We start from the raw sequence: 26099 nt of genomic DNA, 5'->3' as shown, positions 1-26099 counted from the left end.
TTATCCAGAAATTGTCCTTTGATTGTTCCCAACTGGAGGAATAAATTACATTTTATTCTACCAATGATCAAGAATTAGAGATTTCAGCCCTACTTTAGGTTAAAACTTGAATGCAAACTTATTTATATTGTATTGTACACCTGGAAAAAATGATAAACTCAGTAAATGTGAGGATTCCAATCACTAAAACTATACATCCAAGTCTGAAGTAGACCAAATCATAAGGGTTATAGTCTTTTTGTTACAGTACTTTGGTTTTCTAAGGCACTCTGCAACTCTTTCAATTTGCCTGATGCCAAGGAAATCTGAAAACTCTTTAGCTGATCCTCAAGTGCCAAGAAACCTTTATAAAGAATAGGGCAGGAAGAAGGAGCGTTCTCTTGTCAAGGCTTAGCTAGCTAATTGCATGAGGACGGGGAAGGAATATGAAAAGGGGTTTAAAAACAACTTGTGTTCTCCTGCAAAACCTGCCAAAACCAAGACCCTCTTCCCCAACATGCAAGTGCATGCATGAGTGCCCACACATCCTACACCCATTAGAGTCACTGAGAGAAAACAAGTCCTTACAGCCTTTAGTACTTCAGAGTTTTCCTTTCATCTCCTAAAGGACACTTAACATACTGTAGACAGTGCTCAAATGCCATATGCAAACTGAGAACAATGCTTTGATATACTGAAAGTGGCAGCAAGAGCTTGCTCTAAAAAGGCAGCTGTATACATGCAACTTGATAGGTCCTGTAACAAGATGTCCCATAGGACTTCCCTTTGGTTAATGTGCTGGCATAAAGTCCTGGAGTCAGCCTACTCAAGAGAAAGGGAATTTTTATATTTTCATCATTTTTGTCTGGAGCCGAATACAGAAGTCATTCAGTTTTCCAAATTTATATAAATCAAATCACAAGCTGCTTTAAAAAAAATCAAACTAACTATCTAGCTATCTATCATCTGCAAGCATATTGTGGATCTGCTTGGACATCAGGCTCAGTCTCGATTTCTGTATATTGTAAAGTAACCGTTCCAGGGACGTATTTTTAGCCTACTGCTATTAGACCCTTGCTCATAAAGGATGCATGAATTATATTGATGTTTTACCTTTTCCAATGTGTCGCCTAGTGTTCTCAATTGTTGAATTCCGATTAACGTTGGACAGCAAACCTAAGCAGAACCTGTTTCTATTATTAGAAGGATCTGTAAATCCATCTACTAAGATACTGGTAGAAGATGCGTGAAAAGCCTCTCCAACACGATTATTTAATTCATAGTACACAATTGAACACCAGTGCCTAGGCTCTTCATAGGCAACAGGTTGAACATCTACAAAACAAAAAAAATCAAAATTCAATCAACTTACATAAACTTATTTCAATACAGAAATTTAGCAGGGTCAAATAACCCTTGAACCTCTTACCATAAAAATGCTTCAGCAATTTAACCTCTGCTTCTTGTACTTAAAGGGCAGCATGAAAGGATTAAGAAGCACGCTACCCAGTGTTGAAAGCCAGTCAATTTTAAAAAGTTACAGTGTTCTCATGTATAACTACTTTAGTTTACTCTGCCAATTTTGTTTTATAGTAATTTTAGTATTTAAATTGTTCTCCCCAATCCAGGGTATGTGAAAGACCCACAAAAAGCAAAAAAAGGAAACAGATATTCAAAAAAGTATTGTCAGATACAAAAGGGAGACTTTCTATAGAATTTTATTTACAAGCAGCATTTGGGGTCCAATATCTTGGGTGCTGAGCATTCACAACTCCCAATGACAGAGTAAGCAGGCGAATTCTCAACACTTCATGTGGGGAGGAGGGGGGAAAAAAAAAAGTCAGTCCTCTAAGGTGTTACATTATATGCATTTTAAATAAAATGGGTCTTGTGGTTCTTTACTACTTAGCTGGTTTAAAAAGCAAAGCCAAACGACACAAGAGTATGAAGTGAACTAGATAAGGTGCATTTATCTTGTATCCACTTCCTTGGGTAAGCCTGGACTGTCTCCAGTTTGATTTGGAAATTACATCAACTAATACATAACTTATTCAATCATTTAAGTTACCCCTCAGTTTGGCCCTTAGTGTTAAGCCACCAATCAAAACTCATCCATTATCTACCATATGACCTTACCTCTGCTGGATATATTTGGCATAATTTGAGGAATCATAGTGTTGCTTGTGTCCATAGATTGTGAACTATCCTGCCCCATCTGATCGTCAGGGGGCATATACGCAGGAGGAGGAGTATCAGCTGCAAAGAGGAACCAAAATGTGAAACCAAATGCTTTATCTAGCTCAGTGTTGTTGGTTGTAGCCGTGTTGGTCTAAGGTCGTAAGTAGACAAGGTTCTTTGGGTAAATCCAATCTCTTTTATTAGACTAGTTAAATAGTTGGAAAAATTGTTCTTTGCAAGTTTGCAGGCACAAAACACCCTTTGTCAGGCATTGGAGAGTCTGCTGTTGGTCTGGATGCTCTCCTGGGTAGATCAGAAGCCAATATGCAAAAGTGCAGGTCTGTGAAAATGCAAATGCGTGGTGGACAATAGGGGGGGAGGGAATCCTCAAAGGGAATTTACAAAATACCTTTTGTAAGTGACCCTATGAACTTCACTTCATAGATCTACTAGATAGAAAAAATCATGGATTAAATATAGACATTGGATTTATGGCATATTAAAAGCTGCCTGCTGTCCGAGAACCCCAGGTAACATCTCTACAGTTTACTAGCTGCATTCTTTCAACAGGTGAACATCCCCCCTTACCCTGCCCCACCTATTGTATGCCATGCATTTGCATTTTCACAACCTGCATTTTTGCATATTGACTTCTAATCTACCCAGGAGAGCACCCAAACCATCAGCAGACTCTCTCGAATGCCTGATGAAGGGCGTTTGTGCCTGAAAGCTTGCAAAGAACAATTTTTCCAACTCTTTAGTTGGTCTAATAAAAGATATCACATTAACCCAAAGAATCTTATCTAGCTCATTTATCATTCAAAGAGAGGCAAGAAGCATTTCTAAGCAAGGGATGATGCTAAGTTTTCACCCTTATCTGCAAAGCAACCTGAAACCGGCCAAGGCTACTAGAGGCACCCCATGTCTTTGCAATTATCTCCATTGATAGGCTTATTCTTGATTATGTGACTGGGATACAAGGACAGGACTTACGAAAAAATGGAAGGCTGTTTTTATTGGCTGTTTCATAGTTACAGAACTCACTTCTATAGGAGATCAATATGATTACATTTATTTTCTCTTTTAGAGCAAGCCGATTTAAACAAAGCCTTAGCCTTAGAAATGAAGAAAAATGAATAAGCAATGGTAGAGAAGAGAAGGGAAAACTCTGAGTTTTTAAACTTTTGGTATATGAGAGAGAGAGAGAGACAGGGAGACGCACACACAACAGCAGAAAGCCTGAATATAAAACTCTCTCGCTTCCTGGGAAGAATGGAGAACTATGCTGGAGGATCAGATTCTCTGCTGGCTAAGAGACTTGGCTAAGTGAACTATATACACCAACCTCTCCTTGCATTCCTCCATTCCTCAAAAGCTGTGTATCAATAATGTCAATAATTCCTTGCAACCCCCATCTCATCTCATGGGGTCTGCGTGTGATCCCAATCCTTACATTATTTGTAATTCAGCCTACTGCTACTGAAAGTGTTGCCATTTTTAAGTGCCAAGATGCACATAATGGAATGCTGACCAATTTAATGGCTGCCATCAATGAGGTCTATAGGCAATTACATAGGTGGATTCAGGTACTGTGTCTACTAACTAGATACTGTGTCAAAGGATCCGTGCAGGATTTTTCTTCTTTTTATGTTTTTCAATATCCACCAAAAATCAAAAAGGTTCATCCCTCCTGGTAGCTGGGATATTCCCTGAAATTTTGCAAATGACTGAAGGCAGTGTAGAAAAAGGTTTTGCATGACAAAGACATCATCAAGTTTAAGTACAAGGCCTCATCTTGGCCAAATGCACTACACACTCTTAATTTTGCTAAGTGCTTATTTACTAGAGATGACCATATGCATAAACTAGGAGAGATTAAAGAATTTATCTACTTAAATACCCTTTGGTGCACCCCAGCATTCTGGCATTTGTGGTATTATAAAAGCCTACAACTCTATGCTGTCAAATGAAGCGTAACAAAAGCTATATCTTCCAGGGTAACAGATTTTGTTAATATCAACTTTATTTTAAGGCTATTTACTTTATCTTATGGATTTTTTTTTATGGGGAAAGCAGGGTTTACTATTAAAGTCACTTCTTTCATCTTGCTTTACAATGTTTATTTAAAAGTACTGGAGATAAATTCAGAAGCCACATTTCTTGACGTTTGTAAGTATCAAGTAACGTGGAAAATAAAAACTTAGATATAACCTACATGATCTCTTTCTGAGCAATATAAAAGTAAGGAAATGGAATAAAACTAAATGCAAATATTGATAATGAATGAATGATAAGTAAATACAAGAATCGGCCAATATTCAGCCAACATGAACTGACAATACCAGAAACAAAAACAAAAACAAAAAAAAAAGAAATTGCAATAGCTTTTAGCACAATGATATCAAAGCAAGCTTTTTATTTCTGAGTGAAGTTCACACACAGACTGTTCTTACCTGGTAGCTGAAATGGACTTGAAGGTCCAGAACTGGCCGGGGAACTTGGGTAAGTGCTGCTGGCTGGAGAAGGTGGATAGGGGCTGTTCGGTGAAATGGAAAATGGAGTGCTGTTGGGCTGCTGGAAAGAATCTGGAAACGTAGCGTTGTGTGGCATATGCGGTTCATTGTGGCTTAGGTTCCTGAACTGAACTAGTAGGCTGTGCTGTGGGTTGAATTCACTATGTCTAGGCACTAACACTGGAGGTAGAACTAAAGAAGAAGAAAGGAAAAAAAAAAAAGAAAAACACACACACAAAAAGAAACACTCAACTAGAATGAAAAACAAAATAATGCACTATACATTATTCAAGAAGATTCTCTCCCCACTAGTTTAGGAGAAAGAAAAAAGAAATCAAACAATTAAAGTTCTTTTCCCAATCATTTTAAATGTGCCCAATAAGCAGTGAAAGAGAACTTTTTACTTTGGCAAGAACAGAACTATTTCTATGCGTCACATCACCTGAAAATGATCATTTAATACTAGTGCAGGGAGTCTTTTGTACAAAGCATACATACCAGGTGTGCTAAAGTAATAATAATTTTAAAGGATTTATGTTTTCTCAGTATATGTGATTAAGTGCAAAAAAACCTACACTATTACATCACAGACTCTAAACTTAAGGAAGGAAATTCAATAATCAATGTTCTTATGACACGAGTATTATATTTGGGAGTGTAACAGGCTGTCAAACATGCGTCTTCCTACACATACCACAGCTATGTTACTGTGGCTACAAGAACCTCAGCTGTTGAGCTCACCAATTATAAGTTTCCCATTTGAAAGATTTTCTAAATCCTTTCATATCCACTGGAGTGAAAATCTGCTGTTACTGCAAAACTTACTTCCCAAAGACAGAAGACCCTTTTCTCTTTCACTCCCAACTGTAAGAACTCTATTACCCCCAGCTTTTCTCACAGCCACGTTCCCAAACAATTCCCCCTGCATCCTTGCAAATGCTGTATTAGGAAGTATCTTCTTGGTCCTGTTCTACCCACTCCCCTCCCAACAATGAAATTCTTCTCTCTTCCTCCCATGTCATCTCTACTGTGAGTTACAAAATTCCCCATGACAAAAAAAAAAAAAAGACATCACTGGCTTACTGATAAGAATAAAGATTTATAGATCAGTTTCCCAAATAACGCAAGAACTTCAGATGACTGGTTTGTATTCAGACAAATTCTGATCACTGAAATCAATGGAAATTTTACTTCTAAGTCTAAGGGAACAGAACTAAGCAATACCTTTAAAAATAAAAAGGATCCAGATTTAACACAGAAAATACCCTTGTATAGACAGGACCATTAGGTAGTAAAATGCTAGTAAGATTTTATCAAGAAGTCCATATCTATTCTAGCCAGAATTTTACACACTTCTCTCCCTACACTGACACACCAAACATTTTATTTGTGAAACCTGGATTGAGAGTCAGTTTCTTCAAATGAACCACACAGACCACCATCCTGAAACATACCTGGGCTTTCCACCCTCTTGTAGTGGTATGGATTAATACAAACTTCCTTTTGCTTCGATCCAAAAGGAAATTCACAAATATCCAACGGTTTCAGCTCGTGGTGACTCTGCAAGTCAGGCCAACGCCAAACACGACAGTAAATAACGTGGGGTAAGCCTTTCCTGTGAGAGACTTGAAGTCGCCCATCTAGAGAACGGGGAATGGTAACACACTTGCTGGGCTGTCCAGGACTGCTCAAGGCTTTCTCCAATTCCTCCATAGCACCTTTTTTCTTTTTTAACTTTTTTACCAAGGCATCAACAGCTTTTTCAGCCCATTTTTCCTCTTCGTCTCCTTGTTTCCAGCCCAACAAACGCTTTACAGCTGGGCTAGTAAAAGAGAACAAACTGGCCATTGACGTCATTTGACACAAGTCTTCAAGGAACTTCTACACAAATAAACTTCAGTGTTTGCAAGAAGCAGTTACTGCAATGAATAAGCTGTATTGTTTCTTGGAAGACAGCAACTGATTGAGCAGATGTCACTTGGCAATTAACGTCTTTCTATCAGAGGATGAGTCTTCTGAATTAATCCTATTAAAAACAAAAATGTAGTTAGTTTCTAAATTTTTTTTGGGGGAGGGAAGAGGAGGAAGGGAAGAGAGGCAGAAATGAAAAGCAACTAAGAAAAGTTATTTCTTTCATTTGAATCATGGCTACTGCATCCTTTTTTTTTTTTTTTTTTTGATTGCCAAAGTATTACACCGCACCTCTCATACTTCTAACTGAAAGAAAGTTTATGCTTCCTGGAGAAGCTGTCAAGTGTTGCAGGGAGGGAATGACAGTAGTGGCTCCAATAGATACAAGGTTCTGGTGCCCATCCCTCACAACGTGGGATTTTTCTGGCAGAATTTGGTTAAATGAGATTACAGTTAGCACAAAGTAAAGAAAGCATTTTATCTCCATTTCCCACATACAGGGCAGGCAAAGCATACATTTGCATAGAAGCTAAAACATTTACCAAGCAGCTAAGTAACTAACCTACTCAGCACAGGCAGATACAAATTCAGGATAAGGAGGAGCAGCAAATTCCTGGGGTGGTTTCCTGAGAGAAACCTATCATGTCACCCCTCCAGATCCTGAAAAAAAAATGCTGGAGCTTCTATCAAGTGGCTGTCTCTGGACCCTGCTCAGATACTCCAGTTCTTGTAGCTAGGAATTATGAAAACCGAACCACCGCTGGAGATAACCAACAAGAAAAACAAAGGATTCAGACATGGTCAGTCACCTCAGCCACTTCATTTTTATGCTGCACCTCCTTGTACCTCTTACCAGTTTTCTGAGGGTTTTAAATAGAGGCCTTTTCAGTCTTAGGCAATAGTGTTTCTCCCCTTAAAAGATACAAAAAGGTGGAGCAGAACCAGCCCCAGAATTACGACCTGTTGTCTGAGAAAGGGTCTCTCCCTTCTAGCGTGAGCAATATCACACAATACAAGACTGCTACAAAAATGGTTTTCATGGGCTGCCCTGTTTTCTATTACCCACCAGATTCCAGTGTAAAATTGTTTAAAAAAAACAGGGAGTAACGATGACAAGAGGAAGTGATGTGCTGTGGCAACAAATTGATAAGAACTCATAAAATCCCTTGTGAATACTACACAAGCAAGCACAGACAATGAGCAGCTGGCAAAAAGCAAGGGCAGAGCTAACAGAAAGGATGTCAATAACAAAAGATGCTTCCTTTCTTGCTACAGAGACTGCCAAACAATATTGTCTCTCAGCGTTTGATAAACTTGGGTGAATCAGAACACCTAACACTCTGGACAGTGTGCGCGCTGAAAAGCATAATGATGATTTAAAAAAAATCCACCAAGGTATTTCAGCACTAAACAAGATAAAAGTATATGATTTCAAAATGCCAGTACTCTCATATCACTTCCTCCAATTGTCAGAAGATTTTACTTCTGCCATGCTGCAAAAAGTAATCGGATAACTCAAAAAAGCTGATAAGTGTTAACTCCAGACACAATACTGGGCAATACCTTTAAGAATACTTAAGATATAACCATGGGTACCTTCCTATAGTTTTACACTGAGCCAACAGAAAGAAAAAAAAAAGTTCTCCGAGTGCAGTGGCCTGGTTCTTGGTTGTTACACTCCATTACCGCATCAGCAGCAATTCAAGCATTAGCTTAAGCCTAAATTCAAGTCACAATTATGAACGTCAGATAAGGGTAAATGACACTCTAGGTTCAGAATACTCACCAACCACAAAGATTTAACTTTTTCCTTTAAAATACAAGTATGTTTGCTGCAATCAAGATCAAATGTAAAACACACACACACAAAATATTATGGGCATCCCCTCTACAAAAGGAAAAAAGTGACTTTGAACAGACTATTACTACAAATGGCCTTATCCTACAGTATCACTTTGAAAACTATGGTAATTCTCCCAACATAACAAGGAATTTTAAACTGTGGAGGTGGGGGGAATTAATTGCAACTCTCATTAGAAGCATCTTACTTATTCTTAAATGCTCATTACAATACCAAAATGAGAAAATAAATTAAAGAGAGAGGTTTTCTATTACTTCAGTCAGCACTTACTGAATGCAGTACTTCAATACTACCAAGTAGCAATGTAAAGGTTTGGGGGCAACCATTATATACAACTGTCAGAAAGGAAGCTTATCTATGCAAATGCTAAAAGTAGGCAGCATAACAAAACCAAACCCCCAGCAAAAACATCAATGACTTTCTTTTTTATTTGAAGAACATACCTAGTGACTTGCATATTAAGTGTGAAGTTGGTTCACAATGTCTTGGTCTCAGATCATGCATACAGAAAACTTTTCCATGGGTGCAGCCTTCAAAATGACAGGAAAAACACTAAAACAACTAAATTAGGCAAAAAGATGAAGCTAAGGCTATTCTCTTGCACAAGTGAAAGCTACTCAATCCAAATTAACACACGTTCCAGATTTGCGTACCACTCAGATGCAAGCTCTTGTTCCTAATTTCCATTTTCAAGCTTCCTTATAAATACCAATTCATCCTAGAAAGGTATAGAAGTACTTTCCTTGATTTTGCCCCAAGCACTAAGTCAATGGCAAAGGCAACAAAATCAAGGAAAGTACTTCTATACCTTTCTAGGATGAATCAGTATTTATAAGGAAGCTTGAAAATGGAAATTAGGAACAAGGGCTGAGTCAATGGCAAAGGCAACAAATAGAATAGAGCTTCAGTAGTTCCAAGATCTCAGCCCTTGCTCACCACACTAAGATGAATAGGCCCATGCAGAACATCAGAGAAAGGGTCAAACAATTAGTGTTTTCAGCAGAAATAATAGGGAAAATAGAGCAAAAGTCTGCGGTCTGCTTTAACATTATTTAAAGTACAAGAGCTACCCTCTTATCCATTCCAAGCTGAAGTTACTGAGTGGCAAGCAGTGCACACAACAATACTTTAAATGGGTTACCTTACTGCATTCATGCATTGGGGATACCTAGGAGAAAATTTCAAGCGTCTTGAAATTAAACTTCTAATTTATTTCCACCTCATCTTTCCACTGATTACCACATTTACATGGCACTGCCCAGCAAATAACATGTACAAATAAGCAGTAGTTTTGTTCAGTATGTAATCATGGTGCAATACACATCCATTTGATTCAAAAGCTTTTGTTTTAGTTCTACTCAGCAACATTTGACACAGCTGCTGTACAAATATAGTGTGCAAGTGGCATTTATTCACTCACAAAGGAGTTTATATAACACAAAAACGTGTGTAGCACCTGCTGGGCAAGTGTCAAAAGAATTCTGTTAGAAACCTCTCTGTCACTAAACATGACTCCATGTTTTTTTCTGCAAGTTTTTCTGAGGTTAACATCATTGTCTTGAAACTCCGAGTCTGCTCTGAACGCTCAATCATAAGCTTGCAAAACCAGTAGAATTAATATTCCTAAGATGTTACAACAGGTGATGGTTTCAGACATGTTTGCGAAAATGGCCATACCCATTCCAACATCTCAGAACAGTTAAGACAGCAAAGTAAATCTTTCACCCATTTCTTTAAGAATTTGTCTACAAAGGCAATGTTACAAAACTGTTGAAGATAATCTGGAAAAACATTTTATTTAACTATCGCTGTATACACACCCCTGTTGGTTTTCTTAAAAACCATCTTGAAACAGCTTACGTGAGTATGCAGAAAAAAAAGATCATCCTCACCCTTTGAGTGATATGTGAGAAAAACAAAACTTCTATCAGGAGTCAGAATCTGTAGAATTTGATAAATTTCAGTCTTATTTTATTATTCCCTCCTGGCTACACCAAAATACTGCTCACAAATCTGTTAAAACAGATATTTTAATCCAAACTTGATGCAGTATTTTGGGATGTTTGTATTATCAAAAAGGAAAGTTCTCTTTCCTTTGGGAAAGAGCTTCCCGAGCAAGCAACTTTCCATTTATTTTCATAAATGGACACTGAAAAGGAATTTATGAACTGCAGAATAGACTCAGGGATTTACAGGTTCATCAGCTTTATCCAAAGTGTGTTCTCAAAACAGTATGCAGACAGCAGTCAAATTGATTCAAATACGCATTGACAGTTATGGAGTTAGTTGTATCAAATTTGCCAGTAGGATACTTAACTTCTAACTTTATAAAACATGAGGAAGCAAATAGAATTTCTAGCAGGACAAACTACACCCAAGAAGAAAGTTCTACAGATCTATATGATTTGCACAACACAAATCAATTCTAGCCACCTGATAGTATGATCAGACTTCCTCGTCATCATTTAACAGAAAGGAAAAGTGAAATGCATTTAAGAGCCAGTGGAAAGATCAATAAGACTTCCAGCAGCTTAAATGGTACTGTGAATTCTGCTTTCATAGTAAGTGCTTGAAAAACTCCATTTAGCCAGAGTGCAATACTGAAAGGTTAAAACCTTACTTCATACAAGAAACAGAATGCAAAAAAATGTTTTATTATTTTTCCTTGTAGACTGAAACTCGACTATTTCTGTGGGAAGTTTTGTGTCACAAAACATTCCCGGAACCCCTTTTGCTAAAACATTAAATGTTTTCTGCCCAAAATTGATTTTTTTAAATAGTTTTAAAGTTTACAATGAAGCCACATATACTACGCTTATAGCCTTCTACTTCTGTTTCATGCAAGGACAGTATTCAGGATAACTCAACAGAACAGCCATGTTCAAAAGCTACTGCCTTTTTGTAAAAGGGCAAAGTCATTACAATTAGTTGTAACTGCGGTGGGATATTTTGTCACAACCAAAGAGATTATATGTTCAGAGATAAACTTTAAACTGTAGCACTTCCTTCATAATGTTACATGTGAATCCCTTAACAGCCTCTCTCAGACAACAGCAGATTTGTCAGGGCAGTCACTCTAGACATTATTACCTCTTCACAAGTGCAAACTGGTCGTGGTTTTTAACCAAGCAAATAAAATCCACCAATTTTCCCCCCAGTATATACCTTACGTGGCTATTTAAGAATCCAGCTTAACTCTCAGGTTGTTCCTTTATTTGTTTACTTTTAATGTGAAAAAGAGCACTTCAGTACACTACAAAATGCAATATTCTATTCACAAGTTAAAAATGTGGTAAAGGATACCCTGATTGCTTTTGGTTACTGAATAGAAAGGGAAGTTCATTTCAGTATCAGAACGAGACATTGTGGCAGACTTAAATTTTACATTACAAGTTCTTCCTTATGACTACAGCACATGGAAGGAAACACGTTGTGTGAACAAGTCCATTGTTTGAAACCCTTCTTCATACCTCATCAGAGCAGCTAAATATAAACAAAGTTGGTTATCAGCAGAACTCGCAGACTGAGTTTCACTTATCAAGGAAAGAGAGAGTAATGAGAAGGATTATTGCAAGTCTTCCAGCTACTATATGCCTGACAGCTGATAGATGCATCTCCACCAAGATTAAGCAATTCATGTTTCTGATTCCATGAGATTTTTCCCCTGCTTATGAGCAGGTGAAGAAAATTTCATAAATGGATAAACTCAGTAGGCTCATTTCCTAGTTTCATGGTTGTTAAGAGCTGGAAGGGACCTTACAGATCATCAGGTCTAGCTCCCCTGTGCTGGGCAGGAAAGACTGCTGGGATCACATGACCCCAGAAAGATGGGCATCAAGACCCTTTACGTGTTCAAGTCTTTTTTTGTGACATTTTCAAATCTCTACACTTCCATTTAAAAAAAAAAAATAATCAAGAAGCTAGTCTTTATACCTAGGATGCTTTGTCTCTAAATCCCTACGTAATTGATGGGTTTAGGTTTTCATTTGCCAGCAATTCACTGTAGATAACACCATGGCCTGTGAATTCCTATTATCGCTGGCAGTGGTAAACCCATAGCATGCCACTAAACCGGGGCGGGCAATCATTTAGCGCAGATGGCTGCTTACCGAGTTTTGGCAAGCCATCGAGGGCTGCATGACAGGCAGCCAGGTGCAGATTAATATTTATTTTCTAAATTTTCTAGGGGCCCCGTGGGCCGGATAGAACATCCTGACAGGCCACATATGGCCTGCGGACTGCATTTTGCCCACCCCTACACTAAACCCACAGCATGGCAATCCACCTTTTGCTCAACAGTGCCTAAACATTCTAGCAAATCAAGTCAAGGTCAGATACAGCTGAAATATATGGATGCCCTCCACCTAGTGACACACATTACTCCTGGCTCAAAATGCCAGATTTACCACCAATAAGCCATTAAGTTAGTTGTTCCTTGAAATTGATCTCAGTTCTTTTCATGACTGCACAAAACACAGTAAGATCGAATGTTGGGTAGGGAGGAGGAAGAATTGGGGTAAAAAAAAAATTCAATTGACCAGAACTGCAGAATCCTCGCCACCTTCCTTCCAACTGGAACATTAAGACATGTCATACTGCAGAAGCACCAGCACCAGCCTCTCCATATTAGACAGTCTTGTTTTAAAAATGCAAGGACACAAATACACAGGGATTTCAATGACAATTTCCAATCTAAAACAATGAATGTTCTTGCCTGTAATTAGAAGTGGCTTAGACTGACTCAGTTTCATAATATAAACAGGCCGCCCACTAGAACTACCAACACAGCTTAACAGTTTTAAGCAGAATCTTTGCAGACAAGTCTGCTAAGAGATGTGTACTGCGCAAGCACTTTCCAGTGCACAGCTTCATTGGACCCAAATCCTTTTATATATTTCTTATGTCTGGAGATGACATTCTTTATATTAAACAACATTTATATATTGACATTACAGACATAACATTTTTATTATGTACTCACTTCTCTCTTCCGAACTGTAATGTGGTGCATTTCTATTTAATAATATAGCCTTTGGAATGATTAGGCAACTACCACTTCACCTAGTTTCATTAAGAGTCTCTTCGCTCCATCAGTGTTCGCTCGCAGGAAGTGTGTAGGATACTAGTGGACACTACAAACAATGCATATGCATTCAGATGGGTCTGTCTTTGAGGATATACAACAGAAAAGTTGTATGTTCGATTCTATCAGACGCATCAAGGATTGAATAGTCGCTGAAAGAAAGCAACTTTCCCAGACAAAGGTGGTTTAATTCCAGGTCACTATTAAGGAATGCTTAATGGCACTGGTAAACAGAAGGCTGCACTGCCAGACTTGTGCTAGATCCACTGTGAGACTATCAAGTTTTTTCCCCTTAGGGATACCAAATCCACATGTTTTGTAAGCACAAAACCACCTGACATTTTTTTTTAAAAAATGGGTACAAGATGAAGGTAGAATCTATTTGCAAACTACCACTTAGGAACTCAGACAGTATTTTGAAACCTGGCCTTAGTTTCAGCCAACTGAATTTCTACTCAAATATTAGCTGACAATTGTTTTCATATTACCTTTGAAATTCCTTACTTTTATTCAAACTTCCTATGCAAAGCAATATATTTTAGTAAACATGAAAGTAATAGAAACTGAAAAACATCCTGATCTAAAATAGCTAACTCAAACACAAGACATGAACAACCTCAAAACCCTCCTTTCCGTTTCAATACATGTTCTTTTTATTACCCTACTTGCACATCACTTGAAATTGTCTATTAAGTTTCATTTTTAAAAAGTCTAAGTGACACATGCATTTGATTAACATTCTTAACTAGTATACATGTCTGCCACTTTGGAAACTTTTGGACTACAGCATAAAAAGTAAGGGCACCCCTGAAGGAATGGGTTAGTGAACAATCCTTTTGAACCTAGGGCTTCCATACGTAAATGAAGGCAGTCATGCAAATTTAAGAACTCATGGCAGTGCAGAGCAAGTATTTCAGCACCTAGAACAATGGCAGCCTTTACATTTCAGAAAAGGTCAGAACTGGAAAGCATGAGCTCCCTATCAGAAGTCGGATTCACATTCAGAAATGCTGAAGGCTCACTTTCCAAAAGAAGCGAACATCCTCAACTCAATGCGACAGCAATGAGAACTCAGCATTCATGCTTGCCTGAAAAAAAGAATTCTGGTTTGAAAATACCTTACAAGATTTCAGGATTTGGTTTTGGGCTGCAGCAAAACAAAACAGAGACCTTTTGAACACCTTTGTGAGAGACAAACCAGAGAGAGATACCTCCCTTCCGTTCAAGGCTAGTCAATAACCTGGAGCAGGTTACGGATTATGATGGGAGCTAACTTTTTTGGCAGGCATGCCACAACTTAGTCTAGCACCCTCACTGAGTACCGCTCCCATGCAAGGCAATCCTTTCCCACGCCGCCTCTGCCTTCTGTCCTATCTGCCACTGTGCTGCTTGTCTACTCCCCAGTCTGCTGTGTGCCACACACAGGCTGTCCATGACACTTGTGGCACACATGCCACAGGCTGGGCCTCCTGGATTAGGACACTCACCTGGAATAAAGGAGATTCAGGAAAAGGAGGGACCTGAATCTATGGCACTTGGCTAGAACTTGGGAGAACTAATCATCAGGTCATTGGCTATCCTGGGAACCATCATCCTTTCTGCCATACCAACCAGAAATTTCATCTTAAAACACCAGAAACCGTCCTGACAAAAGTATTGTCAAAGCCATAAATTTTCATTTAAAGTTTTAGTTTCAACAAGTCAGCACCTTCCAAGGCAAAAGGGTTTGTTGAAAAATTCCCAATCTGCTTCTGGAAAGTCAAACATTACCCTGGCTCATGGTTAAGTTACTCAGTACCTTTTACCTATATAGCAGGTATCTACAACTGAAAGCCAACTTTCAAACAACAAAGACCTACGTGAGAAAGTCACCAAACACAAACCAATGCCCCTGTTGTCATTTTTAACAGACAGGAATCAATGTCTGGATGGTTGAGACTGAACTACCTGGATGACTAAACGGCAATCTTTCAAAAATGAAATGCCACACAAACAGGCCAAACCACGTACAGTAAAAGGGTGCAACTCTTCACAACTCCACTTTATGCTATACCTGTTCTGTGGAAAAATGGAAGACATTCTCCAGGTCTGTCATGCCAGTACTTCTTACAAGCTCTGAAATATATGAAAAAAAAAGGATCAAGTTATGTGAACCTATCCTAAAGTTTAAAGTTATTGTACATATGCAGCTAAATGAAGTACAATACTTTCACTAGGACCCATGGGAAATGTGAACTGGACATCAGGATAATCAAAATCTCAGCAGAAAGCAGAGACTTTATAGGCCGTCATAAAAACTTTTCTTTGAAAAGAATAGACAGAAAAGTTCCAGTTGGACTGCATTAAGGCTCTGACAAATTTACAAATGCTACAGGATTTGGAGGGAAGACTGACAATAGTAATTCACTAATCTCTCTCTTTTCCTTGCATAGAGTGAGTTAATGACAAAGTATTCTGGCTTTGTCCGTTTGTGACATCCACTGACCCAGAATTTAGAGACACTACCTCATAGTTGGTGGATCAGTAGCAACTAGTCTGACAAAGATCCTCTGTCAAGGATGACAGTCCCTGGCAAGCTCAATCTTGGGGGCAGGGATACAGACTTGGCAGACAATGTTCTGGACCTTGCCAATCTTCACTGGTCAAGCCTACTGAAGTGCCAACCAAACTTTTCTGCATGGTTTTAAGAGTATTGCAGAAGTGGCCTGTACAAAAGAGATATTTGTAATTAAGCTGATTATTGTGATAATCCTAGTTTTAATACAATTATATGCAAAAGTCATTTTAAATAGTTAAGAATACATCACATTCAAAAGCTCGTGTGTCCCAACCATGCAGTTAGTTGATCCAATAAAAGGCATCACAAAAAAATCAATGCCTCTTGCATATTTCCTCGGCCATAAGGCTACAACTTCACTCAACACTGCCAAAGTAGTTATTTTACTTATCTATGTTAGCCATGAACCACACAAGTATTCTACAGGATAAGAATGACTATTGCTTGGTTTGAGCATGAGTGGGTTTCTTCACTACAAAAGCTTTGGTTTGCTGAAGGAGCAATTTATGTGAGAAGAAAGCATGTTTAAGGAAGCCTTACACACACTATTTAATTGTTCTCTGTAACAGCTATTACAACCATTGGGAAACCTTTGCACTGGCTTGCATTTTAAATCAGATGACATCCCAAAGTAACAGTGTAGTGGTTTGGGGGGAACCATTATATGTTTCCTTTCTGACAACTGTATATCTATGCAATTGCTTCCAAAACAGGGCAAATAAAAGAGCTGTTACAAAATAACACAGGTTTTACTTAACACGTCTTTAAACAACAAAATCTATAAGCAATCATTTATAAATTATATCTTTTTGAAATAAAAGATGTAGTTCTCTGCAAGATCTTAGCGATGCCAACAGCCTAACTTTCAAAGACGGTCCAAAAAACCTTGAAATGCATTTAATAAACTATTAGTAACATTTGCCTTGAGAAGAGTACAAGAACAATTCTGAACAGTCAGATTGTACTTTATCATCAATATGAAGATAGCAGAGCAGGTCATTTATGCAAGACACACAATTTGAAATCTGACTTCAAAGCAAAAACAAGAAACCAAAAGATAGGGGCTCAACTTCCGCTCCTTCAAGTTCAGTCACAGGTTAAAATTCAGAAGGACCTATAAACTCCCTCACATAGTATTCAAATGCAAAACTTACTAAGACAGCAATTTAACTCCATCTCTACCCTGACAACATTCTGTCATTGCATCCTTGTACTCTTAGCTCGTTTAAAACTTCCCCAAGAGGAGAAAAGTTCCTCTCTTTTTCCATCCCTTCTCTGTTTTATCTTATTCACATGGTTTACCCTGTGTACTCTGCATTCATTAATGAGTTCTTCATCTGTGGTGCATTATGTCTATATCTGAGGTGAAACCAGAATTTTCTGAACAAGTTACCTCACTGGGTAGACGTTTTTTTTCAAAAATAAATGCCTTGAGGCACTTAACAGTGATTTCAGGCCATGCCCAACAGAAGTTTAATTCAAGTGAGATAAAAACAGAACCACTACTGTCTTCCTGTGGGATAAAGATATTAAACCTAGCAGCAGATTACAAGCAACCAAACTAAGTGTTTACTTTAATCTCATATTTATGTTTTCAAAAACGGTACTAATTATGAAACAACTCTGCTGAAATTACAAGTTTTTCCACTATCTTCCACCACCATTGGCTGCCAACTACAGAAGAGCATCAGACCATTTGACAATTATGGTTCGAGAGGGAAAGTTTGAAGAAAAGGTTGAAAAACAACAAAAAAAAGTGGAACTCAGATGCTAACTGCAAGGAAAAACTAGGATTTACAAACAGAAAGTTTTCATAATTGTTATTTCATTACAAGAGATATACATTGAATAATTCTTCTCTTCGTTTTCACTTTTTTAAATACGAAACACAATGGCTAAATACTTGGGAAGTAAATGTAAATAGTTCTGGTAGAGAAACAGTTCTCAACTTCTTTCGATTTAAGGTATCCCTCAGTAGACTCAAGGTGTCTCAGAAAATGTCAGCTCTAACTTTTCACTCCATTTTTGACTGCAGAAAAAATAAGGCAATTCTCTCATAACAAAAATCTTAGAATGACCACAACAGGTCAGAATGTTTTTGACACTGTGGATTCCTATTGGAAATGTCTGGGTTTACCTTGTGAACCATGTTTTGTACACCTAACAGTGACTATAATTTGTGGCACCCTGCAGCACCCTTGAAAAGATCTTACAGTGCCAGAATCACTGCAGCAGAGTGAAAGAAGAACAGCAACACATTTTATCCACACCAGGTCATCCAAGGTTCCCCCTGACAACAGGGAAAGACAGCACAGTAATGCAAGCTTTGCTTATTGTTCTCTGATGCCTCATTACAGTGGGCCAGATCACCAAGCTGGCCATTAAGTACAATCTTTACCCTTTTATAGGGCGTCTTCCACTTAAGATGTTGTAAATTTAAAATGTACGAGTAAATTGGATGAGTAAATTAAGCCTCTGAGAGACAGGGAGGATATGTGGTTCTCAATTGGGTGCCTAGAGATCCTTTCAAGAGCTCCCCGGGATCCTATGCAAGGTTTGCACTGTTAGGTGTACAAATGTGATTCGCAAGATAAACCTAGAAATTTCGAAGAGGAACCTATTGTGTCAAAACCACTCTGACCTGCTGTGGTCTTTCCAAGTTCTTCGCAACAGAATAGCTGCTCTGTTATTTTTCTGTAGTCAAACATGATGTGGAGATGGCATTGTCTGAGAGGCTTTGAAGCTATGCAGGGGAGGCCTCGAGTTTCAGAAGGGCTGTCTCACATCCATCCAGGGGTGCCTCGAGTTGAAAAAGAAATGGAAAAACTGCCAATTGAGACACAGGGAGAAACGAAACACAGCAAGGCTAATTCCATAACTTGGTTACATTGACATGGGGAAGTCCCGGGCCTGGGGGAGGCCGCAGGTCACTTGACTGCCCATCTTGTGCCTTCCCCACCAGCCCACGCTTCCTCTTTCACGTTCCCAGGCCCAACGCACCCGTGGGAGCTGTCCGGCTGGGACCAGGGCTGCAAGGCCACTGGTGGGTGCCAGGCACATGAGGCAGGAGGAGCATGGGGCGGAGGGAAGAGACCACAACCCTGGCAGCAAAGAGCTATAGGATCAAGGGCCCACCTCACACCAGCACCTCCCCCTTGGCAGGCGCACACTCCTGACTCGGGTCAAGCACGTGAGCCTGCGCTTCCCTGGAGGCACCGGCACATGCTGTTGGGGGGGGGTCGGTCCTCATATCAATCCTTCAAGCAAAGCCCCATACCCCCCGTGGAGATATCGCCCCAGGTCTCCAGGGAGATGCCCCCCAGCCCCTAGGGAAATGCCCCCCTCAGCCACCCCCCTCTACTGGGAGACCCCCCCCAGGTCTCCAGGGAGATGCCCTGCAGGTCTCCAGCCCCCCTTGGTCTCCAGGGAAACCCCCCACTTCCCCTGGTCTCCAAGGAGACACCCCCCTCAGTCCCCCCAGTCTCCAGGGAGACACCCCCCAACCCCAGCTCTCCAGCCCCCCTTGGTCTCAAGGGAAACCCCCCCTGGTCTCCAAGGAGACGCCCCCCTCAGTCCCCCCAAGTCTCCAGGGAGACACCCCCCCCACCCAGGTCTCTAAGGAAATGCCCCCCCAGGTCTCCAGCCCCCCTTGGTCTCCCGGGAAACACTCCCCACAACTCCCCCACGTCTCCAGGGAGATGCCCCCCCTCGGTTTCCAGGGAAACGCCCCCCCCAACGCCTCAGCCGCACTCCTACCCGCCCCCCGCGGGCCCCGCTATCCCCCAGAGCCGGCCCCGCGGAGGACAAAGGGCCCGGCCCGGCCCAACCGCACTCACCGGCGGCCGCTCCGCTCTGCTCTGCTCTGCTCCGCTCCGCACAGGCCGGGTCGGGTCGGGCCGGGCCGAGCCTCAACAAAACTTTATTGGTCGGCGCCGAAGAGACAAGTCGACCGCGAGCGGCAGGGGCCGGGCGAGGACCCGGATGTGCGCGAGGGCCGCAACGCGCATGCGTTGGGGACCGCGACAGGGGGCGGGGCCGAGCCTCCCCTCGCCTCCCTCAGTGCGGAGCTGGGCGCGCAGCCCTGGGAAGCGGCCTCCTCCTCCTCCTCGCAGCAGCACCAAACCCTGCAGCGCGACACAGACACCACCAAGTGTCATTTGCCATAAAAAAGAAGGGGAAAAAAACCCCATTTTTTTTGTCCAGCTCGAGTGAAACCCCCCTGCCCTCAGCCTGGAGGCGCCTAATGCTTCTCCTCAGACAGCACAGAGGGCCCAGGCTGTCTTGCAACTCTTTATTTGCCCCTCATGGAGCCCATGGTGCAAATCACTGCCAGTTATTTGAATTTTGGTACCCGGCAAAACGTGACTCGCGGCCCTGCGATAGCCGGCACGGGTCCCACCCTTGCATCTCTGCCCAATTTGCTGGGGATTTTTCTTCCTTTGCATCTCCGTGCCTTAAAAAAGCCTCGGCTGCCGCTGAGGGATTACAGAACGAGTCCTGCCTAATAAAACAGGAGCTAATGAGAAACATACGGGACGCTTTGAGAAAAAGAAAACAGCTTGTCAAGCAAATACCGCGCTAGACGAGGGTGCCCAATGCGATTTTTGTACCAGAAACAATACAATCGTGGGCGGCGTCCCACCAAGCGAGGTTGTATCCTGTATTTTCCTTGCAGTTCTCCTTACTCCTTGAAATACAAGTCGTCACCCTTCCTGTAAGCTACCTAGAAGAACGGATACGCGCACAAAGGGAAGTGTCAAGCCGCCTCGACCGTGTGATGATCGTAACACAGCAATACACCGGCTGCTTGACTGTCTAATGTGGTTTGGTTTTGCCTACGGAGCGAGGACCACGTTGTGTAACAGGATCGCGTTATACTGAAGTCAATGTAGCGACACCAATTCACGCCGGCAAGCTGAGTGCGTGGGTCGAAACACAGCGAGCATGGTAAATGGCATGATATATTAGGAGGGGGGAAAAAACAATCAGACACAGAGAAATATAGCGGACAGTATAGTATGTAGAGATAAACGAGAAAAGTAACCATACCTTTTAAGTGGTAGAGATGATGCTGAATCAAAACCCGCCACAAAAATAATCTTTGTGCATTTCAACAACCCCCTCTCATACATGAGACCGAAGCTTCAAACACCTTGAAAATTCAGACAAAATTGCCCCTGGCTCCAGATCATCTCAAGTGTAACCAGAAGTCTTCGGTAACCTGTGATCCAACACCAACACATTGCAACTAGACCCACACGGCGATCAAGTCATTCCCTAATACTATGCTTTACCTGGCAATTTATTGAGAGTGCGGAGGAACAGGCTGCTGTAGTTTAGCCAGTGAACAATTGTTCTGGTTTGGCCACTCACCCTTCAAGTGGAACAACAAAATAGCTGGGCTTTTTCCAATCCTTTTGTGTAGCTCAATTAATAAACTGAATAACAAACAACAAATTGGCAGCAGGCATTTTAGACGTTGTTCACGTGCCAGTCATAAAGGTTCCTAGACTTCTATGAAACAAAATGTACTTTGATTGAAGAGCTCCAAAACAGTTGTATACTGTTTGATGACACGCACAATACAGAATTATTATGTATTTTGCTACAGAAGTGTCAGTCCTGCTGGTGAAGAAACCTAAAGCTGTCCAAAGAGGGGGGAGGAATAACGGTACAGTAAGAAGTATGTAGTTATTAATTTAAGCCTAGAGGTAGGGTTAGGGGCAGTGCTTGAAACACTTTCCATCTCAGCCATGATTCTTTAGAGCAGGGGTGTTAAGCTCATCCCATCCCCTCGGCTAGATCTGGACCTGATGACAGCAAGGCAAGTGACAGAGGTGATGAGGCTAGTGGTGCCATAAGCATGGATGGCAGGATCAGCAACAGAAGCAGACAAGCAGCCATGGGGTAAAGGACAACAGGCCAAGCAATTGCAGAATCATCGGGGTTGTGTTGGCACAGCTCTCGCTTGTCCCCCTGCCTGTGACAGCCAGGCCCAACAGGACCCTATACCTCAGATTCTGCAGCAGTCCCAGTCCCTGAATTTCTTGGCCCACCGGGAGCCCTACAGACTGGAGGAAATGGCACAGTGGCTCCTGAAGGCTATATGTTTGACACCGCTGCTTTAAAGAAATATTCTAAATGTTCTGGAACCAGGCAACATAAATGATGAACATAAATAAGCACATGGTCTCCTTCCAGTCAACAGGATGGCAGAAATGACATTTTATGCAAGTGAATTCAAATTTCATACATTCTTACAACCCCTACAAAAGCAGTGGCACAAAAAAAGCAGTAAAACACCTCACTCAGCCTATCAGTCTAGATCAGGTCTGCTCCCTTGTGCAGTATTTAATAACTTATCATAGCCTTAGTAATGGGAACAGAAACCTGAAATAGCTGTCTTTCAAACCTTATCCCTATTAGCGTTGTTTACAGTCTCTGGGCAAGATGCTAAGAGTCATCTTAGGCTACTAAAATGAGACTTAGGAAGAATTTATGTATGCAAATGCAGTCTGCTCCAGCAGCTGCAAAACCCATCAAGCACCTACATTTTGGACTCCAAAATTACCGAGGCATCTAAATGCAGGTTTGCATGGAAGCAAAGAACCACTGTCAGAGCAGCTAGCTCTTTCCTCGATCCTGGTGTAATCTGGATAGGAGGCAAAGGGGCACCTAAGCTCCCCAGAGGGGTTCAATCAGGTAAGTTGTCCCAAGTATGCCTAATAATGTTGTTGAGATACGGTCTAGAGCATGGGGGCGGTAACCTTTAGAGCTGAAAAAATACTGCTTGCTCCATGGTGAGCTGGTGCTTCTGACCCAACCACTGTTGTCCCAGCTTGTCCCAACATGTACAAGTGAATCTAAAAAACTGAGTCCAGACAGATGATCCCGTGACCTAGTGTAATTTACGTTGAATGTGTACACCAGACATAATTTCCACGGAGATCACAGAATGAGAGATATACAATTGCTGCAGGGCACAGTTGTTGTTATTACTGTGCTTACCAATAATACCAGTATAAGTGATGGAAAACCAGTTCACATCTGTAACACACAGAAGTTCAGTGCACATAAACTATTTTCAAAATGGCTGAAACCAGTTTAAGACAAATCTGGATGGATATAGTATCAGAGTTAACTGATTTAAGTTTAAATCAGTGTATTGGACTTCTGTCCTGGACTCAAGTTAACTCACAGTTCTCCAGCATCCCAGGCTGCTTTGTACTTCCCCCACAAAACCCACCCCTGCAGGATGGGCTGGCCAGCCTTGACCCAAGCTGTCTGCTCCAGCCCAGCAGGGAGGTGTGCTCTAGCACCGCCCAGCCTCTGGCCTGGGGCACTGCAGGCATGTGGCTGCATTTCTGGAATCAAAAGTCTGTTCACTTGCTTATCAGTTCAATCTACGCAGCTTAGACTAATTTGCAAAGATTGAATTGATTCAGCCTTAGACTTTTTGACTGTCTGTATTTCATCTAAGTGACAGATAAACCCTTAGCAAAAGGATGTCCTGGGATAGACATGGACAGATGACACCTAAACTGGTACAACTTATCCCTCAGTCTTTCAGGTGCAATTTTCCACTGGATTGGCCAAAGTTTTCCCAATTTCAGCTCCTATTTAACACCACTCTGATACATATTATACCACAACAAAGGTGTCGTCTCTCTAGCCTCTAAATTTGATAACTAAATACAATACTTAAATACAAGGAAATGGTTTAGAAAAATAATTATGAAACCTTGATCTTCCTGTGAATCTTTAAATGATTGACTTAACTGAACTTTTAAATTGCTGGTAAAAGGAAAACGAGTTTAAAAATAGTTAAAGTGTTGGAACCCCCACTTGAAACACACTGTAGCAGCTGGTCCCATGGGGGAAGTGCTGAGCATGCTCCACCCATCCAAATCTTCTGACATGCTACAGACCTTGAAATTAGCCAGCAAATGTCTTTACCAAAGGCTGAAGGCTCAAAAATGGGCTCTGGGGATGAGATTGGAGCAACTTCACAGGCTAACGTCCAGGCCTGGAAGCATATCTGTAGATTCAGGTGGGTGCGGCACAGCCAGCCTTGCCTTTGCTAGGACCTGCTGTATATCCAAGCATGCAGTCACATTTTGGAAGAGTTCAAGGGTGGGTAGAGGAAGCTGGGTCTTTGCAGGCAATCTCACTATTTGTAGCAGTATGAGAAGACCAAAGGGCAACTCAGGTGGCTGTCTCAGAAGCAGAACATAGAGCAGAGATTTAGTACAACACAGAACATATGGAGGAAGAAAAAGGCTAAAGCAGTTTCAAAATATGGAGTAGAATATTTAACTGTTTATTTCGAAAGATACATGGTGAATTATGGGTTATTGTGGGACACTATCTTATTGAGTTCATAGTTTTGGGGTATTTCATGGATGCTTTTGTGGAACAGAATCTCAAATTATTTAAAAATACCTGTTTAAAATTAGTTTGGGCTCCATGAAAGAACTGTTACTTCTGCATGCTTTACCTTAAGTTGAAAGAGAAGGGAATCATAAAGTAGCCTGCATTAGTGTACAATATGGGTGTCAAACATATAGCTCACAGACCAGATCCAGCCCGCCAGGAGTCTGGCAGAATACCAGAAGTTGGAGGAGGAATGGCCTGCCACAGAATTCAGAAGCCTCCAACATCAATGGACGTGCCATCTGCAGCAACCCCCTGGACCTGTGCTGTTACCCAAATGCAGCCCTGTACCACCACATACCTGGGGAGGTCCCATTATGCTGCCCAAACATGGCTCCACACTGCTGCCTGAATGCAGCTCCCTGTTGCTACTTGGTCCCAGATCTATGCTGCTTCCCAAGCACAGCTCTGTGCCGCTGCCAGAATATGGCCCCACTTCAGTTGCTGCTGGCTCCGCAGATCCAGCCTGGGCCATGCCCTTGCATTCCCTATCTAGCCAAGGGCCTGCGGCAAGTTTGATACCTCAGCTGTATAATATTTCCATATTGTTGTTGTTGTTGTCATCCTCTTGCTCACTAATGTTGATAGACATTGGACAGTATGGGAAAGGAGGACAGCAACAATAACTCATGTGATATTATAGATGTGCTGGATATTAATATAAAGTTGCTGGGCAGCAGAGGAAAAGAAAAATCAATATCTGTGAATATTGTTATATCCACAGTTTTTCTTAATCACCTGAAAAAATGACTGGATCCAGTTAAGCACTGAGATCAGTGAAAATGTTCTAAACAAGAAATGTTACAGCAAGATCAATATTACTATTATCATTTGAGCATCTAAAATTGTTCCCCATGATGTACAGAATACAAAACCATTGATGATTTGATATGTCTTGCTTGATATGTCAGAAAGGCAGCTCAGGATGCAAAACTGAGCAGAGCGAGAGATGGAGAAGTGAGTCTGGGAGTCTTATGCACAGAAATGATAATCACAGCTACAAGAAGAGAAAACAGTACACGAGTTTAAAATATATATCCCAGGAGAAGCTACCAACAAGAAGACCATTTGAATATTGAAAAGATGCTTTTGAGAGTTGAGAGTTAGTACTAAAACCTGTAAATAGATTCTGACCAGTCTAAAATATGTATTGTTGGATAATTGGATTCTGTGAAGAGCAGAAAGTATTCCTGAAAAAATTAGGGGAACAATACGCCAATTACTTAACATGAAATAATACCCTAATTTAGAGAGGGAGAAGTAGAAGAAAATGTAAATGGTCTAATTCCTTAGAACGTCCTCACTGTTGCCATTTATCTAGAACATCCCTCATTTTATGCTCATCTTTGTTTCAGTTGCATAGAAGTAAGTTGTATTCTCACTTATTACTGGAAATCTGTGGTTCTCGATCTTTTTAATACCACCATCCCATATTATCATAACAATACTATGTAGAGTTTTGAGACCCACCAGTAATAAAAGGCAGGGAGTTACTATCTTTCTGCCCTTTATGAGCAGTTTGTGACCACTAGGCTCAGAAGTCACCCATAACAAAAATGCTGCATCATGATAAGATGTTATAGA

At 41.0% G+C, this 26099-nt stretch overlaps 1 protein-coding gene across 4 annotated transcripts in view; it reads right to left on the bottom strand.

Annotated features, from left to right (window-relative positions):
* SMAD5 (SMAD family member 5) overlaps positions 1-26099 on the bottom strand; it is a 36961-nt gene that overhangs the window by 8049 nt on the left and 2813 nt on the right. The window contains exons 1-6 of one of the 4 annotated variants that reach the window (XM_019478557.2): positions 19919-20014; positions 15579-15640; positions 6125-6696; positions 4611-4862; positions 2116-2235; positions 1093-1314 (exon numbers count right to left, since the gene is read on the bottom strand). In XM_019478557.2, the coding sequence (XP_019334102.1) occupies positions 1093-1314; positions 2116-2235; positions 4611-4862; positions 6125-6527 (997 nt within the window). In that variant the 5' untranslated portion in view covers positions 6528-6696; positions 15579-15640; positions 19919-20014. Of the gene's footprint in view, positions 1-1092; positions 1315-2115; positions 2236-4610; positions 4863-6124; positions 6697-15578; positions 15641-19918; positions 20015-26099 lie in introns of those variants that run through there. The other 3 variants (XM_019478556.2, XM_019478558.2, XM_006276410.4) reach the window with 3 other exon arrangements.

Source organism: Alligator mississippiensis, chromosome 9 (genome assembly GCF_030867095.1).
Source record: "Alligator mississippiensis isolate rAllMis1 chromosome 9, rAllMis1, whole genome shotgun sequence".
NCBI lineage: Eukaryota > Metazoa > Chordata > Crocodylia > Alligatoridae > Alligator > Alligator mississippiensis.
Note: the sequence above shows the minus strand (reverse complement) of the source record. Positions and strands in the feature narration are given on the sequence as shown.